The sequence below is a fragment of the Pongo pygmaeus genome, chromosome X (genome assembly GCF_028885625.2).
Source record: "Pongo pygmaeus isolate AG05252 chromosome X, NHGRI_mPonPyg2-v2.0_pri, whole genome shotgun sequence".
Taxonomy (NCBI): Eukaryota; Metazoa; Chordata; class Mammalia; order Primates; family Hominidae; genus Pongo; species Pongo pygmaeus.
In genome coordinates this window covers 54848198-54868274 of record NC_072396.2, presented here as the reverse complement: position 1 = coordinate 54868274, position 20077 = coordinate 54848198, and the positions used below count along the sequence as shown (strand labels likewise).

Genomic DNA, 20077 nt, shown 5'->3' with positions numbered 1-20077 from the left:
AAAAAAAAAAAAAAAAAAAAAATTAGCCGAATTTGGTGGCACGTGCCTGTAGTCCCAGCTACTCTGGAGGCTGAGGTGGGAAGATCACTTGAGCCTGGGAGGTTGAGGCTGCAGTGAGCTGTGATCATGCCACTGCACTTCAGCCTGGGTGACAGAGTGAGACCCTGTCTTAAAAAAAATATATATATATATATATATATAGAGAGAGAGAGAGAGAGAGAGAATTGGAATGTTTGAAATAGAGAAGCCTTTATTTTGAATTTTCAAAAGTTTTTTAAAATAGCATTAATTATTTTCTGATTTCAAAAAAGTACTTGTTTATGGCCGGGCGCAGTGGCTTACGCCTGTAATCCCAGCACTTTGGGAGGCTGAGGCGGGCGGATTGCCTGAGATCAGGAGTTCGAGACCAGTCAGGCCAACATGGTGAAACCCCATCTCTACTAAAAATACAGAAAAATTAGCCGGGCTTGGTGGCGTGCGCCTGTAATCCCAGCTACTCAGGAGGCTGAGGCAGGGGAATTGCTTGAACCAGGGAGGTGGGAGGTTGCAGTGAGCCAAAATCACGCCACTGCACTCCAGCCTGGGCGACAGAGCGAGACTCCATCTCAAAATAAATAAATAAATAAATAAACTTGTTTATTATATATTGTTAATTGGGATTATACTGTATGTAGATTTTGGGATCCTATTTTTCCCTACTTAATAGTACATTATGAGAATTTCCCATGTCATTAATTATTCTGAGAACATTTTTAATTTCTGTATATTGTCATATATACCTGCAGATCTAGATTTGAAAATCATACTATATATATAACATAATATATGTAACTTTGCCTCTGTTGTCAGGTTAAGATTATTTACAGTTTTTTTACTGTTATTTGTAGACAACATCCTTGTCAAAAGGTTATTAAACTTATGTTCTCTATATATACACATATATATTTACAAATATTTCATTTAAAACTTGACTATGGTTTAGTGATAAAAATAATGTTTAATAAATGTCATGTTGACTTGGGCTTTCAATTGCATCATTTGTTACTAGAAACCATTTTTTTCTCCTAGGGCATAAAACCAGCCAGCTTCAATAAAGTCACTGATCCTGAAGTCAAAGAAATCATTGAAGGATGTATTCGTCAAACCAAATCTGAAAGGTGGGTGCAATTGTAGCAAAATGACATAACTGAAAGATGCATTTTTCTCTTATCTTGCTTTGGGTCATTTTCTGACCTTTCAGTCATGCTGAGTTTGACTTTTGAGTAGAAGCCAAACCATACTCTAGATTGAAGTGTATCAGTGCATGTTGTTTACCATTTTAGACTTGGATATCATGTGCTGAATTTTTCTTGAACTGACGTTTGGGTTGCGTTTGTGTGTCTGTGTGCCTTTTGACAAGCTTTCATCACCTTCAGCCATCAGCTTAACAGTCAGTAGGCCCTCACAGGTTAATTTGCTTCTAACAGTTGAGAGTGGACAAAATTTTAAAAATTTGATTCTGTATCCTTAGTGTCATGATAATGATAAAGCTAATATGGATAGAAGAAATATGTATTCAAGAAATCGTATTCCACATTTATTTGTGTCACAATTTGCCTTATAGACAATTCCCATTACTCTTAGCTTTTGCCTCCCTTTAGGTTTTATTTCTTATTTTATTTTTAATTTACTTTTATTTTTTTGAGACAGAGTCTCGCTCTGTTACCCAGGCTGAAGTGCAGTGGTATGATCTTGACCCACTGCAACCTCTGCCTCCCGGGTTCCAGCGATTCTCCTGCCTTAGCCTCCTGAGTAGCTGGGATTGCAGGTGCATGCCATCACACCTGGCTAATTTTTGTATTTTTAGTAGAGAAGGGGTTTTACCATGTTGGCCAGGCTGGTCTCCAACTCCTGGCCTCAAGTGATTCACCCGTCTCAGCCTCCCAAAGTGCTGTCATTACAGGCATGAACCACCACGCCCGACCTGCCTCCCTTTAGTTTCAGCTTTGGACAGTTGCTGACTTTAAATTGGTGGGTTTGTCTTTTGATTTTTACTTCCTTATTGATGATTATTAGTAAAGGCGATATATCCTTAGTAGAAATTTTCATGGGGTTATTGGCCATTTGTATATCTTTGCAGAAATATCTATTCAACTCTTTTGCCCATTTTTAATTGGCTTGTTTGGTTTTTTGTTGTTGAGATAGGAGCTTAGGCATGCTTTTAAAAATGAGGCTAAAAACACTATGTAGAAGTAGCTATTTTAGTTTGGATTCTGATTGTTGTTTGTACAGCCTTTAAATATGTTCTGTTACCAAAGAGCACTGGAATATTGAAAAGGATTTATAGCATATTAGTATATTGGAAAAAGCACAGGCTTCATCATCAGACTTAAAGTCAAATCTGGGCTCACACTTAGCCTGTGTGACCTTGAGCAAGTTAGTAATTACACAAAACAAGTATTATTTTGATAACTAAAAGGATAATAGGCTGAGGGTAGTGGCTTACACCTGTAATCCTAGCACTTTGGGAGGCCGAGGCAGGAGGATCACTTGAGGCCAGGAGTTCACGACCAGTCTGGGAAGCAAAATGAGACCCTTGTCTCTACAAAATATTAAAATGAAAAAATTAGCCAGGCATAGTGTCACCCGCCTGTAGTCCCAGCCCCTGGGGAGGCTGAAGTGGGAGGATTGCTTGAGCTCAGGAGTTGGAAGCTACAATGAGCTATGATCATGTCACTGTACTCTAGCCTGGATGACAGAGTAAGACCCTGTCTTAAAAACAAACAGGCTGGGTGCGGTGGCTCACACCTCTAATACCAGCACTTTGGGAGGCTGAGGCGGGCAGATCACTTGAGGTCAGGAGTTTGAGACCAGCCTGACCAACATGACGAAACCCCATCTCTACAAGAAATACAAAACTTAGCTGGGCGTGGTGGTGGGTGCCTATAATCCCAGCTACTCTGGGGGCTGAGGCAGGAGAATTGCTCGAACCTGGGAGGTGGAGGTTGCAGTGAGCCAAGATCTTGCCACTGCACTCCAGCCTGGGCAACAGAGTGAGACTCCATCCCAAAACAAGCAAGCAAACAAGCAAACTAATAAACCAAAATATTTTTACTGTAAATAATAAAAATTTTACAGTAAAAATTCACTATAAATAATACAGTAAAAATTTTTATTGGGAGGCAGAGGGCTTTACTTGGTTGTGCCTCCTTAAAGACATCTCGCTTTAGTCTTAGGAACGGGCACAGTGGCTCATGCCTGAGGCTGAGTGGGGCGGATCACAAAATCAAGAGATTGAGACCATCCTGGCCAACATGGTGAAACCCCGTTTCTACTAAAAAATATAAAAATTAGCTGAGCGTGGTGGCACACAACTGTAGTCCCAGCTACTTGGGAGGCTGAGGCAGGAAAATTGCTTGAACCCGGGAGGTGGAGGTTGCAGTGAGCCAAGATCACGCGACTGCACTCCGTCCCCAAAAAAAACACCAAAACACACATCTCGCTTTAGCCTTAAAAGTAATTCATTTGAGCAGCTTTTTCTTTTTCAAAAAAATCAACTTTGTATGGAATGATGGCTTATTCTATTTATGACACAGTCTTAGTTAAGTATTTGTCACTTGGTCACTAAAAATGTAGGGGGTTGAAAATCCTCAACTTACAGGATATCATGCTGTGTATATACTTTTTCTGTTTATGTAGTGTAAGAAGAGGTCTCTGTAGACATTATGCAGTACATCAGTTTCAGCTCTCCCTGGCCTGTAATACAGAGAGCTTAAATATTATGTATCTGTTTTAAAAGTTAGTAAAAGTAAATTAACTTATCCAGCTTGTAAACAAATCTTTTGAAGCTATGTCCTTTGTTTCTCTTCAGAGATGGTTAATCCCTAATACTAGGCTAGGGTTGTATCTGTTATATGTATACTCTGGTCTAAAACCAGAGTTAGATACGAAAACCACTGGACTTTGCTGAACCACATTAGCTTCACCCATGGCATTCTGTAAAGTACGTTGACTAGATTATTGTTAATGGAGACAGTGACTTCTATTTATAACATTCGTAAAAAGAGTTTGAATTTTTAATGTACTTTAGAGTTTATGAATTTGCAAGAGTTTTTGGTTCCCTTTGCTGAGAATCTACTGTTGGAGTCTGAGTAACTTAAGCCAGTGGCTTAGGGAAATTTGCCTAACGTGTACTAAGCTACTTCTCCAGTTCTCACTAAGCATAATTTTGTGTATGTTAAACTTTGTTATTTAGATGTATTACTTGTAATAATTCATGTTTAATTGAAGTCACTCCGTATGCATGTTAGTTGGGATTTCTTTGCATCCCTGGTAATAAATTGGATATAAGATTTATTGTTTTTGCTTCCACAGGATCTGTTAAAGAAAGAGATTTGGTTTTTATAACAAGGCAGATTAATGATTAAATTGATAGAAAATTTCAAATAAGTTTTTTGCTTTTATACAATTAATTTTTAGTAATTAAAGGGTCTTGCTATGATTGGAAGAACTGATAATGAGATATATGTTTTGTTTATTAGGTTGTCTATCAGGGACCTATTAAACCATGCATTTTTTGCTGAGGATACAGGACTGAGGGTGGAGTTAGCAGAAGAAGATGATTGCTCAAATTCATCCCTTGCTTTAAGACTCTGGGTTGAAGACCCTAAAAAATTGAAAGGCAAACACAAAGACAATGAAGCTATTGAATTTAGTTTCAATTTAGAAACAGATACACCTGAGGAAGTAGCATATGAAATGGTAAGTTAATCATACCACTATTCCCCTCACCTCTTATTGTATCAGGGTTCATTCCTTTCTCCTTCTCATTGCTTTCTTTCCTCTCATTTTCTCCTTTTTTTTTTGAGATGGAGTCTCGCTCTGTCACCCAGGCTGGAGTGCAGTGGCGCGATCTCGGCTCACTGCAAGCTCCGCCTCCTGGGTTCACACCATTCTCCTGCCTCAGCCTCCTGAGTAGCTGGGACTACAGGAGCCGCCACCACGCCCGGCTAATTTTTTGTATTTTTAGTAGAGACGGGGTTTCACTGTGTTAGCCAGGCTGGTCTTGAACTCCTGACCTTGTGATCCACCCACCTCAGCCTCCCGAAGTGCTGGGATTACAGGCGTGAGCCATCGAGCCCGACCTTCTCCTTTTTTCTTTAAATTGTTATGTTGTTGTGAACTATATTGCTATGACAGAGTGTATTAAATTTGTATGTAGAGTATAAAGAATAATGCAGCTCTACATTTATTAAGAAATAGAGCATTACCATTACCTTAAAAGCTACCTGAGTGCCTCTCTCATTTGCATTTTCCTCCCTCATCACCATGAGTAATATCTACCTAGATTTTTTTTTTTTTTTTTTTTGAGATGGAGTCTCACTCTGTTGCCCAGGTTGGAGTGCAGTGGCACAACCTTGGCTCACCGTGACCTCTGCCTCCCGAGTTCAAGCGACTCTCCTGTCTCAGCCTCCCAAGTTGCTGGGATTACAGGCACCTGCCACCACTCCCAGCTAATTTTTGTACTTTTAGTAGAGATGCAGTTTCACCATGTTAGCCAGGCTGGTCTCGAACTCCTGACTTCAAGTGATCCGTTCCCCCCCACTTCGGCTTCCCAAAGTGTTGGGATTACAGGTGTGAGCCACTGTGCCTGGCCCCCTACCCCGACTTTTGTGTTACTCATTTCTTTGTTTTTCATCATAGTTTACCTACGTAATATATTGTTTTGTTTTGAAAACTGAATGGCAAGCATGCACCTAGTTGGTGGGAAGGGGCAGTATTGGTACAATTAGGTGAAGAGTCCCAGGAGAGGATAAGCTGAAGAGACTTTCTCAATTATAGCAATTCTGGCTTCAGGTTCCCTAAGAGTTTACAAGAGCTACTTCTGGAGAAGTCAGAGGGTAAGGTTCTAAATGAGGCCCGGAAAATACACCCATGTCTCAGCACAGTCAGGGCACCGGCAGGGCTATTGTGCAGACCAGAAATTAGTTGTCTGGTTACCATATGGTTTGATGGGGAGTGGGCCACTCTGACTCTTTGCTTCCAATCTCTCTGTGACCAGCCCCCACCCTCAATAGTAGATCACAGCAGGCAACTTCTGTGGGGTGAAATGCATGTCCACACCTGCTCCAGGCAGCTGCAGTGCTGGTGGGAGGGTGTGCAGGAGCCGCAGCAGCATGTACTCAAAACCAGCCGAGTACAAACCGTCTGCGCCAGGCTCACCTGGGCATTCTGGCCTCAGGTTAAAAAGAAGGATGGGGCAATGACAGTGGGAACCTGGAAATGATAGCCTTTAACATGTCTTTCTGATCATACTGTTGTTCTAAACTGGAATGATTATTTTGGACATCTGGCACAACTATCACCCTGGCATTTCCCATTACCATCTTCCTAGACTTCTCTGCTTCACTCCTGTATTTAATTTTGAATTTCCTAAATCCCATGTCTTCAGGGGACATGGGATTAGCTGGGTCCACTTTCAGCTCCTAGAAGCCACTCTTCAGTCCTTTCCATGTCTCCACTCCATCTTCAAAGCCAGCATATTGAATCCTTCTAGTGTCAGCAGCTGGTAAAAGATTCACCAAGATAATCTCCCTAGATTAAGGCCAATTGTGCTATGTATTATAGCAAACAAAATGATGGGAGTGATATCTCATATGCACAGGTTTGGGGATTAAGAGGGATCATCTTAAAGCAGATTGCAGGACTGAGAATGGTATGTCATGGTACCTCCTCAAATGATCTTCTCTACTGTTCAGCCCTGTTCCTCTGAGATGACGAGGCAGAACCTTTTCTTCTCTCACTCCTCTAATGCCTAGTAAGATGTAGTACTTTGCTGTTAGCATACTTGCCTCTGCCTAGAATGTTGGTCTCCACTCCAAACTTCTGCACATCCCTCAGTAGTGTGCACGTTCCTTTTTTGGCTTTAATGCAGGCCAGAACTTACCTTCCAGGCTGGATGCAGTGGCTCATGCCTGTTATCCCAGCACTTTGGGGAGGCCGAGGTGAGAGGATTGCTTGAGCCCAGGAGTTCAAGACCAAAGCCCAAGCAATATAGGGAGACCCTGTCTCTAAAAAAATTAAAAATTAGGTGTGGTAGTGCATGCCTGTGATCCCAGCTACTCGGGAGGCCGAGGTGGGAGGATCACTTGAGCCTAGAAGGTCAAGGCTGCATTGACCTATCATCGTACCACTGCATTCTAGCCTGGGCAACAGAGTGAGACCCTGTCTCTCAAAAACAAATCAAATAAAATAGAATTCTTCTGTGAAAACACTTATTCTATTACCTCCAGAGATGCAGCATGCTCCTACTTAAGACTTTTACAGCAGCTCATTTCAAGTTAAGTTTTGTCCATTTCACACCACCTGATAGTGTGCTCATATAGGACAAAGGACCAACTTAGTCACCTGTATCTGGTGCCTAGTACTGCGCACATTGTAGACACTTAATGTTGCTGAATGAGGAAACCTTTTTAATCCTTCAAAAAACGTAATGGCAGTTCTAAATTACCTGTGATAAGACTGCGTATTCTGAAACATCAAGTTGTTTTGTTCGTTTTTGTTTAAAGCCTGAATTATTTTAACAATGCTTGGTAATACTATTGATTTTTCTCATGCCAATTAGAGGCTCTGGCATTTATGTATGTCTTTGTTTAAGAGAGAATATAGAAACAGATTAACTGTTAATTTGGAATTTGGGGTCATAAAATAACTGCTAGTAAAAAAAAAAAAAAAAAAAAGTTAAAATTGGCCGGGCACGGTGGCTCATGCTTGTAATCCTAGCACTTTGGGAGGCCGAGGCGGTGGATCACGACGTCAGGAATTCAAGACCAGCCTGGCCAACACAGTGAAACCCCGTCTCTACTAAAAATACAAAAAAATTAGCTGGGCGTGGTGGCGGGCACCTGTAATCCCAGCTACTTGGGAGGCTGAGGCAGGAGAATCGCTTGAACCTGGGAGGCAGAGTTGCGGTGAGTCGAGATCATGCCACTGCACTCCAGCCTGGGCGACAGAGCTAGACTCTGTCTCAAAAAAAAAAAAAAAGTTAAAATCTTAAATGTTAAAGAAATAGTTTGCTTATTATGTTTTGTTTGTAGGTCAAGTCTGGGTTCTTCCATGAAAGTGATTCCAAAGCTGTTGCTAAATCCATTAGAGACCGGGTGACACCGATAAAGAAGACAAGAGAGAAGAAGCCTGCTGGCTGTTTCGAAGAACGCAGGGATTCTCAGTGCAAGTCTATGGGGAATGTATTCCCTCAGCCCCAGAATACAACTTTGCCCCCTGCTCCCGCTCAGCAAACTGGGGCTGAATGTGAAGAAACTGAAGTTGATCAACATGTTAGACAACAGCTTCTACAAAGAAAACCACAGCAGCACTGCTCCTCTGTTACAGGTAACACAGTTACAGCGTGTAAAAGCAAACACATGTGCGATTATATTCCCTAATCTTTATTTATTTTGAAGGGCAGTGGTCAATGACCTATTTTGTTTTTTTTCCTTTTTGTATGTTTGCTTATCTTTAAATAGCACTTCTGTGTTTTTCAGAGCATTTTGTTATCTATCATTTCATCAAGCCTTTTACAAAACCCCCGAAATAGACAAGCCAGCTAGTTTCCTTATTTTAAAATTAAGAAACTGTTTTGTTAAGTGATTCTTCTAAGGTGCTAGTTGCAGAAGGATCATAATCTAGCATCTGATTTTGTTCGGGGTATAAATAAAATGATCTTATTATCATTTTTGAGGGTCTAACATAAATCCTTTTTTTCTTTTTTTTGAGACAGGGCCTTGCTCTGTCACCTAGGCTGGAGTGCAGTGGTGTGATCATGACTCACTGCAGCCTCGACCTCCCCAGGCTCAGGTGATCCTCCCACCTCAGCCCCCTGAGTAGCTGAGACTACAAGTGCGTGCCACTACACCTGGCTAATTTTTGTATTTTCTTTTGGTAGAGATGGGGTTTCACCATATTGGCCAGGCTGGTCTCAAACTCCTGGGCTCAAGCCATCTGCCCGCCTCAGCCTCCCAAAGTGTTGGGATTGTAGGCATGAGCCACCGCGCCCAGCCACATACATCTTTTAATAAAGAAAATTTAGAACTAAAGATAAAATTTATTCCTCAAGAAGGAATTTTCTAGTCTTTAAGACCCTTTGTATTTTAGGCTCAAGTATAACATTAACACAGTTCCTCTAATTTTCTGCTGTAATGCATTTTCTTTTCCAGAATGACACAGTATTTGCATAGTAATAACCTATTGTTCTACAAAGACAGTATTCTAGGTTATAGGAGAAAGAGAATATGATATATTTTACTGAAATCCCTATGTCAAGTGTAGATTAGTTAGGGATATACGTGACATGGCCAGCAAATGGAGTTGATTTTTATCTGATTCTCTGTTTTTAGGTTTGCTTTACTAAGAAAATTTTAGTTATACCACAATGTCAACATTTCATTGCTTGATAAGAGTTTACATGCTGGTTTTTGATTAATGCTGTAGTGTAAATATTTTATTTGAAGCTATGTCAGGTTCTCAGAGTAAAAAAGCCATTAAAGAAACACCATTACCTATACCATTTGGACATTTTGTGCTTCAAGTTTTCCCTTCTACCTGTTACTTATTTTCTTTGTTATAGGTGACAATTTGTCTGAGGCAGGAGCTGCATCAGTTATACATTCAGATACTTCAAGTCAGCCCAGTGTAGCCTATTCCTCAAATCAAACGATGGGCTCTCAAATGGTTTCTAACATCCCGCAGGCTGAAGTAAATGTTCCAGGGCAAATTTATTCATCTCAACAACTAGTAGGACATTACCAGCAAGTTTCAGGGGTGAGGTGAACTGTTATATTTTTAAATATATAATCAGTGTATTTACTGTAAATGGGAAAGTTTATCTTTAATCTTTTTTTCCCCTTATTTTAACAGTTACAGAAGCAGCCAAAGCTGACTCAGCCGCAGATTTTGCCTTTGGCTCAAGGTCAGTCTACTGTTTTACCTGTACATGTCCTTGGACCGACAGTTGTTTCACAACCCCAGGTTTCCCCATTAACTGTTCAGAAGGTCCCACAGATAAAGGTAAGACACATTTTAGAGGTTCTGTATTCATTTAAACAAATTTAACACTGCCTAGATTTTCTGACAGGCAAAGGTTCTCTTTTATAAATTCATTATAGTTTAGAGAAAGGTCACCAAAAGCTAAAAGTTGTTTATGCTTTCCTTCACCCAAGACATTCCTTTTTTTTTTTTTTTGAGGTGGAGTCGCTCTTGCTGCCCAGGCTGGAGTGCAAATGGTGCAATCTCGGCTCACCGCAACCTCCACCTCCCAGGTTCAAGTCATTCTCCTGCCTCAGCCTCCCAAGTAGCTGGGATTACAGGCATGTGCCACCATGCCCCGCTAATTTTTTGTATTTTTAGTAGAAACGGGGTTTCTCCATGTTGGTCAGGTTGGCCTCGAACTCCCGACCTCAGGTGATCCGCCCGCCTCGGCCTCCCAAAGTGCTAGGATAACAGACATGAGCCACAGCACCCGGCCCAAGACGTTCCTCTTAATGTGTCTAACATTGTGTAACTAGAATCTTGAGATACTGCTTGTATAATTGGAGAAGAAACAGAGAACTCAGTATATATGGACAAAAGATTTATTTAGGACTGATCTCTTCCTCTTATTCATGATTATTTGTTCTTTGTATTAAACTTTTCCAGCCTGATTAGAACATGGAAGGTTGTCTGTTGCAGTTAATTAGAAATAGTATTTCATAGATTTTCATAATTTTTAGCATGTTCATCTAAACTCTTAACTTGTTTTGGTTCGCGTTTATTTCTGTAGGAGAAAATAAGAAGTGTTTTTGTCTTTCAGACTCTTAAAGTCAGCATTATTCATTTCTGACAATGAGTTAACAGTCTTTGTGTGAGTTTATATATTAAGACTATATCCTGGTTCCCTAGGTTATGGATTCTGGATGCATGGTTGCATTTTTCTTTGCCATCACCCGGTTTTCTCCCCTCACCTCCCACCATACCTTGCGTTTGTCTTTCTTCTCTGGGAGTGAGATGATCTAATAGCTGCTAGCTAACAGAAAATGCCTGGTTTAGCTAGTTGCTGGTGCATCTTTTAAGAGATTAGTATATTATCAGTTCGTCATCAAACTTTTAATGATTACCACCTTCTGGGGATATGAAGTAAAATAAACATGATCCTTGCCCTCAAAGAGCCCAGTCTTTTAGGGGAAAGCATGCATGTACTTGACAAATGCCAGATGCATTTAAAATCTGCTAGGGGTAGATTTAGTTTGATATAGTTGAAGGTGCCAGATATTTGGCTAGTATTTATAAGTGATATGATGCCTATTTGTAATTGAGCTCATGTGGTAGTTTAATTTGCCTCTTTCTAAGCCTGTAATGCAAAATGTGTTGAATGGGAGCTTAAATTTAACTTAGGTTCAATTTACATAAGCATACAGGTATGTGTATTTTAAAATGTGTATTTTAAAAATGTGTATTTAAAAAATTTAATTATCAAAATGTTACTTGCTTATTTTAAAATAAAGCCCATAAAGTTATGGCTTTAAAGCCCATAAAGTTATGAAAAAGAAAGTGAAAAGTTACTTGTTATTTCTCCAGCTAGAGACAACTTATTGTTTTTTCGTTTTGTTTTGTTTTGTTTTGTTTTTTTGAGATGGAGTCTCATTCTGTCGCCCAGGCTGGAGTGTAGTGGTGCAATCTCGGCTCACTGCAACCTCCGCCTCCCGGGTTCAAGTGATTCTTCTGTCTCAGCCTCCTGAGTAGGTGGGACTGCAGGCACGTGCCACCATGCCCGGCTAATTTTTTGTATTTTTAGTAGAGACGGGGTTTCACCATGTTAGCCAGGATGGTCTCGATCTCCTGACCTTGTGATCCGCCCACCTCGGCCTCCCAAAGTGCTGGGATTACAGGTGTGAGCCACCGTGCCCGGCCGACAACTTATTGTTTATGTTTGAGGTATAGCCTTTAGATTTATCTTTTTTTCTATGTACACATGTATAACTTTGTTTATATATACACATGTATATCACATACATATGAATTTTTGTAGCCTGCCCTTTTCACCTAATATATAGAAGCCACATAAACAAGAACTTTGATTATATGGGTCTTTTTATGAGCATGGTAGCCCAAATTCTAGGAATTATTGCAGCCAATCAGTATTTATTTCTGCCAACTCTCTCCTCTCTTCTTGAGAGAGTATCTATATTCATTTTAGGAATGATACTGAAATCCTTTGAGCTTTCTCATGGGACTTCCACTGTCAGGTGTGTGATGATGTCAGATTCGGATACTCAGAATCTCTGTCAGGGTTTGAATGAGTTATGTAGTAAATGCGATAAATAAGAAACCATGAGTGGTATATTGCTGTGACTTGTCTCAACCCCTTAGTGTATTCAGTTAACTAGCATTTACTCATGGTATTAGGATTTTTATAGGACTAATGCTATATCTAGCACCTTTTTGATAATTTGCTGAAATTTTTGGAACATAGCATTATTTTCTCTATCAATGTGTCTGGGAAAGTCCCATTAAAATGGGCATAGTATATGCATTTGTAATTTGAATTCTCCTTGTACCTGTAGCTGGCCTTTGGAGCAGATAGAAAAACTTTAGCCCAACCTATGACTTTAGACTTGTCAGTTACTGGAGTTGCACAATCAGTCCTTTCTTTCCTTTTTTTTTTTAGACAGAGTCTCGCTCTGTCACCCAGGCTGGAGTGAAGTGGTGTGATCTCAGCTCACTGCAACCTCCGCCTCCTGGGTTCAAGCGATTCTCCCACCTCAGCCTCCCAAGTAGCTGGGACTACAGGAGCACACCAGCATGCCTGGCCAATTTTTGTATTTTTAGTGGAGATGGGGTTTTGTCATGTTGACCAGGCTGGTCTTGAACTCCTGGCCTCAAGTGATCTGCCCACCTTGGCCTCCCAAAGTGCTGGGATTACAGGCGTGAGCCACCATGCCTGGCCACAACCAATCCTTTCTGCAGTTTCTTTTCAGACATTTTCTGCTTCACAGATGACTTTCCAGCATCCAACAGTTGGTCTTCAACTTGAGCGTGATCCTAGAAATGGGAATCAGGCATTAACCAAAGCACCAGATGCCAGTTAGACTTCTAGTTTCTTACCAGTTAATCACCCTCAAGCTTTGTTGAATCATTCTTCTGTCCAACATGTGAGCAGTGCACAGAATGCTGCTGGTACAGCTCAGCTCCCTTCTAATTCCATTGGGGGGCATTCAGGGGCCCATCAGCCTTCACTAAAGATACATTCAGTATCACAGCCATACCCATCAGAAGTCTCTAACTTCAGATTCTTCATTGCCACAAAGCCAGACTGTACAAGGAGTATTGTTTCCAAGTCTGTATTCAGCAACAATCATTAATTTTACAACCTAAGATTTTGGCATCTCCACAGAAAAATGTTCAGCAGGATTATATTCTGCAAGAGTCTGAAGCTCTTGCAAGTCAGCAACAGCCAAAGGGTGGTATTGAAAGTGTGATTCAGCCCCTGGAATAGCCTTCTTATTCTGTTTAACACACTTCCAGGGCCACCTGCAGAATTATCATCCTTCCCATTGAAGGCTCCTGAGCAGCTGCCCTTTGTGATATGTCCCCAGCAACAAACTTCTTACTCATCACAGCCAACTTACTCAATTCAGGCTCCACTACATAAACAGCCTGTTTATTCACTGCCAGTCCTGGAGCATCCTCTTTACACTGTACAACCACCGAGATCACAGCCAGCCTATTCTGAGCAGACTTCTTATCCAGTCCCAGCTGCAGTACAGCCCTCATATTTGGCAAAGACTCACGTGCAGTCTGCTTATCTAGTGCAACCTCTGCTTCAGTCACCTTTTCCAGACCAGGCAGCATATGCAATCCAGGCAGCTTACCTTGTGCAACCTATGGAACAGCCTGCTTATCAGGCACTGTCTCTTGAGCTTGTATCTTATTTAGGACAAACTGTTCACACTATCCAGACAACTGAACATGGAACCTTCATAACCCAGCAGGTATATACAATAAGCCCTCCTGATAGCAAGTGAGTACACATGACAGACAAACTCTGCACATCAGAAGTCATACTCTGTACCACCATTTGTAGCACAGACTTTTGAGCAACAAGCCTATTTAACACAACCCCAAGGTAGTTCTTCTTCAACATTGGAACAAAGGATGTATTTAATACCAACCTTAGATACACAGACACATTCTGCTGAGCCTTTATTTAATGTCCAGCTTTCAGCGACTCCATCCCAAGCAGATGTCAGTTTTGGATACCAGCAGCTAAAAGCTCAGGCCCAGGCAACTAGCATTATATCTCAGAGGGCAGTGGAAGGACAGCTTCAAAACCCTGAGCAGATGTCCTTCATTCAGCAGGCCTCTTTACAGGCACAGATCCAGCCCCCACATTTCTCAGCACAGTTTTCCCAATCACATCTAGCACCAAGCCAGGTTTCTCACTTAGCTTTCATTCAGCCGCAGCAGATGACTCATTCATCTCATAGACAAGCACAGGAAACCCATCAGATGTCTACTCAGGAAGGTCCCATAAATCAACAGCAATCTTTGTTTAGTCAACATGCTGCTCTCCAGCAGCAGGTACCTCATTGACAGGCACCTAAGCAAGTTCAGCCATTACCAGGTATTCCAAACACCATTACAAACATGGTCCAGATTATACATCCATTGCAAGAACAGTTGCAACTGGCAGCCCTGGAACAACAATATATAATACAGCCTTTAGAGCAGCCTCAAGTACTTCAGGCACTAGATAACAGTCTGACTTTTCCCCTACAGAAAAACCTAGCACAATACCAGCCAGCATACATCCAGCAGCAGCCTGCTGACCAGCCGCAGTGGTAGCCATCTTACAGCTTAGCACCTGTTTCTGGGTCATCAGAGCCACAATTACAACAGCAGACCCTCTATCAAAGCTCTGGGATAGCCCTTCCAAATCAGCAATCTTCCATTCATCTCCTGACACTTAGCATTCTGGTAGACGCTTCCACTGCTTTTCAGAGCATTTCTGTGTTACACACACGGCAGCATTTACAAGGCCAAGAAATTCCAAAGGTAAATCCTCGTGGGGGAAAATAAGGATGATTGTGATTTTTCTGTGATGTTTAAGGGTCAGGATGATAGGGAACTATAATAGATACAGCACTTCAGTGGGAGTCATGGTCCCTGTTCCTGACTCTTTTCCTTACTTACTGAGTGACCTTGATTCAGGTCTTTTCTAAATTTTCTCATCTGTAAAGTGAAGGGATTACACCAGATGACTGCAATTTAAAAAAAATTTGAGGACCTACTTAGGGTATAACAGTGAATAAAATACAAAAACCCCTTCTGTCATTGAGGTTTGTCATCTAATGGGGAAAGATTGTCAATAACCATTATAAAAAGGAAATTATACAGTACAGGGTGCTTTGGGAAAAATGTAGAGCAGGAAAAGGAAGAAAGTGGGTTGCAGTTTTAAGGAAGATGGCCATCAGAGTAGGTCTCATTGAGAAGGTAACATTTGAGCAGACACTTGAAGGAAGTGAGGGAGTCAGTAATGTATATTTCAGACAGAGGGAATAACAGGTGCAAAGGCCCTAAGGGAGAAGTTTGTCTGGCATGTTTGGAAAACAGCAAGGAGGCAAGTGTAGCTTTCCAAGATCCTTTAGTCCTAAAACGTTTGGAACCTATAGTTCTCTTATTGTTCTACATTTATAATAAAGCATTTGCCTTTGTGAGATAATACTATTGAGTGATTCTTATTGCCAAATACTATCCCAAAGGCATTACATGTACATCCTCACACCAACCCTAGGAATCCCATTATTACCTTTTTTTACCAATGAAGAAACTGAGGTTCATAGAGGTTAAGTAACTTTTCTAGTGTCATACCCAAAAGCTAGCATTTGAACCCAGCATATTCAATCATTTTACTACCCATCCGCTTTGTAAGATAGTTACCCTCCCTGCCAGAATTGGAGAAAAAGGTTATGATGGCTTCAGTGAGATTTAGTTAATTTGGGGAATTGATTGCTTTTTTTTTTTTTTTTTTTTTTTTGAGGTGGGGTCTTGCTCTGTCACCTAGGCTGGATTGCAGTGGCGCCATCTCGGGTCACTGCAATCTCTGCCTCCCGGGTTCAACTGATTCTCCTGCCTCAACCTCCCAAGTAGCTGAGATTACAGGCATCTGCCACCACGCCCAGCTAATTTTTGTATTTTTAGTAGAGAGAGGGATTCACCATGTTGGCCAGGCTGGTCTCGCACTCCTGACCTCAAGTGTTCCACCCACCTCAGCCTCCCAAAGTGCTGAGATTACAGACGTGAGCCACCATGCCCAGCCCTTGATTGAATTAATTAAAGCAAAGAACTGAGAATCTGACTTATTCTTTTTGCTCTTCTCCCCTGCTTTAGGTATATCTAAAACACACTGAATTTATTGTTTGCCTAATAAAATACTTTGAGGTCCTTAGATAAAAGGTGTGCTATGCTGTATGAGTTATTTTCTAGTGATAATATATTACTCTACCAAACAGCTATTACCTCAGGTATTCTGTATTTTATAAAATCTCCTCTTCATCAAGGGCATAAATTATAATGGATTTCAGTATGTGCATGCTGACTCCTAACAGGACTGAGCGAGAATAAATAAAGATCTTTGCAGCTGGAGTTTCTTCAGACAGGGGTATACTATTCTGGGATTTATTTATTTCAGATTAAGGGGTTTAACAAACCATTTTTTCTTCTTCCCCCCCTTTTTTTGTTTGTTTTCCTGCACTACACAGATGTAATTAACAAAGTATTTTGGATTTTAATGTTCATTCTGTGGGCAGATTGCATGTGTTGTATACTTTCCTTACCTAATTAAAACGTTTTCCCCAACATCTTATTAAGAAAAACTTCAAATATACAGAATATTGGAAAAAGTTGTAGCATGAACACCCATATACCTAACACCTAAATTATACAGTTAACTTTTGCTCTATTTGCTCTATCACATACCTATTTATCCCTTTATCCCTTTATTAATCCATTTTATTTTTCTGGTGCATTTCAAAGTTTAAAGGAAGTTGCTACCATCAGTATATGTCATCCATAAATACATATCATTGACTAGAACTCATTATTTATGTTTTTTAGTTTAAATGTATATACAGTAAAATGCATAAATCATAATTCATGAGTTTTGACAAATGCTTACACCTATGTAACCCCAACCATTATCAAGACGTAGAAGAGGTGTTGATAGTCTTTTTCTGTAAAGGTCTAGATAGTAAATTTGTAGGCTTTGCAGGCTATATAATCTCTGTTGCAGTTACTCAGTTCTGCTGTTGTATGCATGAAAACAACCATAAATATGTAAACAAATAGGCGCGGCTATGTTCCAATAAACCTTTGTTCACAAAAACAGGTGGTGTGCCAGATTTGCCCTGAAGGCTGTGGCTTGCCCACCTGATAGAGAATATTGCCATTACTCCAGAAAGTTCCCTCATGCCCCTTCCCAGTCAGTTTTCTCCACACCCGTTAGAGTCAACCGCTGTTGATTATTTGTTGTTGTTTTTTGAGACAAGGTCTTGCTCTTTTGCCCAGGCTGGAGTGTAGTGGTGCAAACACAGCTCACTGCAGCCCCGACCTCCTGGCTCAAGCCATCCTTGCACCTCAGCCTCCCAAGTAGCTGGGACCACAGGTGCGCACCACTCTGCCTGGCTAAGTTTTTAATTTTTTTGTAGAGATGGGGTCTTGCCATGTTGCCCAGGCTGGTCTTGAACTCCTAGGCTCATGGGGTCTTCCCACGTTGGCTTCCCAAAGTGCTGGAATTACAGATGTAAGTCACCATGCCTAGCCAATTTTTTCACCATAGATTAGCTTAGCCTGTTCTAGACCTTCATATAAATGGAACAATATAATATATATTCTTGTGTAAGGCTTCTCTCATTCAACATGTTTTTGAGATTGATCCATGTTGTGTATGTATCAGTGGCTTTTTTTTGAGGCAGAGTTTCGCTCTTGTTGCTCAGGCTGGAGTGCAATGGCTTGATCTCGGCTCACTGCAACCTCCGCCTCCTGGGTTCAAGTGATTCTCCTGCCTCAGCCTCCCAAGTAGCTGGGAGTACAGGCATGAGCCACTACGCCCGGCTGATTTTGTATTTTTAGTAGAGACAGGATTTCTCCATGTTGGTCAGGCTGGTCTGGAACTCCTGACCTCAGGTGATCTGCCAGCCTCGGCCTCCCAAAGTGCTGGGATTATAGGCGTGAGCCACCGTGCCCAGCCAGCTCATTCTTTTTTTTAACTGCAGAATAATATTCCATTTTATGGATATACCAAATTTGTTTATCTATTCTATTCACAAACACCTAAGTGATTTCTAGTTTTGGGCTATTGTGAATAAAGCTGCAATGAGCATCACTATATAAGTTTTTTTTTTTGTAAATATGTTTTCATTTCTCTTGAATTATACCTAGAAATAGAATTGCTGGGTCATAGAATAAGTGTTTGAGTTTTTAAGAAATTGCAAGTTTTCTGAATTGGCTGCACTAACACCAGCAATGTATGAGAGCTCCACACCCTCACCAGCATTTTTAATTTTAGTTATTCTAGTTGTTGTATAGTGGTATCTCATCGTGGTTTTAATCTGTATTTCCCCGATGACTATGATGTTGAGTACCTTTTCATGTATTTGTTGGCCTTTGTATATCTTCCTTTGTGAAGTGCCTGTTCAAGTCATTTACCCATTTTATTTGCTCATGTTTGTCTTTTTATTATGGATTTACAGAAATTCCTTATATATTCTGGATTATGCAAGTCCCTTGTCAGATACATGTTTTATAAATATATTCTCCAGTCTTTATATTGCCCATTCGTTTTTGTGATGGTCTCATTTAATGAGACAAAGTATTTAATTTTGATGAAGTCTGATTCATCAAAGTTTTTCTATTGTATTTACTACTTTCTGTGGCCCATGAAACCTTTGCCTACACCCAGGTTACAAGGAAACTTTAATATGGTTTATAGTTTTATGTTTAAGTCCATGGTTCATCTTGAATTAATTTTTATGAATGCTGTGAAGTAAGGGGTCAAGTTTCTTTTCTTTTTTTTTTCCTCTAGGAATATCCTAACAGCTTCATCTGTTGAAAAGACATGCCTTTCTCCACATCTCTGCCAACACTTGTTATCTGTCTTTTTTTTTTTTTTTTTTTGAGACTGAGTCTCATTCTGTTGCCCAGGCTGGAGGGCAGTGGCATTCTCTCGGCTCACTGCAAGCTCCGCCTCCCAGGTTCACACCGTTCTCCTGCCTCAGCCTCCCGAGTAGCTGGGACTACAGGCGCCTGCCACCACACCCGGCTAATTTTTTGTATTTTTAGTAGAGACGGGATTTTACCATCTTAGCCAGGATAGTCTCGATCTCCTGACCTCATGATCCGCCCGCCTCGGCCTCCCAAAGTGCTGGGATTACAGGTGTGAGCCACTGCACCCAGCCCATCTGTCTTTTTTATTGTAGACATCCTAGTGGGTGTGATGTGGTATCTCATTGTGGTTTTGATTTGCATTTTTCTGAAGACTGATGATGTTGAGCATCTTTTTATATGCATATAGGTCCTTCGTGTATCTTCTTTTATCATCTTTGGAGAAATATCTATTGAAATCCTTTGCCCAGTGTTTATTTTATTATTTTATTTTATTTTTTTTTGTAGAGATGAGGTCTCGTCATATAGCCCTGGCTGGTTTTGAACTCCTGATCTCAAGCAATCCTCCCACCTTGGCCTCCCAAAGTGCCAGGAGTACAGGCATGAGCCACTGCGCCTAACCCCTTTACCCAGTTTTTAATTGGGTATCTTTTTGTCTTTTTATTGTTGAGTTACAAGAGTTCTTTATATATTCTGGATACTTAGACCATTATCAGATGTATGATTTACAAATATTTTCTCCCATTCTGTGTGTTGTCTTTTCACCTTCTTGATGGTGTCCTTTGTAGCATAATTTTTTTAAAAGTTTGATAAAGTCCAATTTCTCAATGTTTTCTTTCGTTACTTTGTGCTTTTGATGTCATATCTAAGAAACTGTTGCTTGATCCAAGGTCATGAAGATTTT

General features: G+C 40.7%; 1 protein-coding gene across 8 annotated transcripts in view; it reads left to right on the top strand.

Annotated features, from left to right (window-relative positions):
• Positions 1–20077, top strand: part of WNK3 (WNK lysine deficient protein kinase 3) — a 175897-nt gene that overhangs the window by 58323 nt on the left and 97497 nt on the right. For all 8 annotated transcript variants that reach the window (XM_054471276.2, XM_063660252.1, XM_063660249.1 and 5 more), the window contains 5 exons: positions 1069–1157; positions 4521–4740; positions 8076–8370; positions 9605–9798; positions 9895–10044. In XM_054471276.2, coding sequence (XP_054327251.1) covers positions 1069–1157; positions 4521–4740; positions 8076–8370; positions 9605–9798; positions 9895–10044 — 948 coding nt within the window. The remainder of the gene's footprint in view (positions 1–1068; positions 1158–4520; positions 4741–8075; positions 8371–9604; positions 9799–9894; positions 10045–20077) is intronic.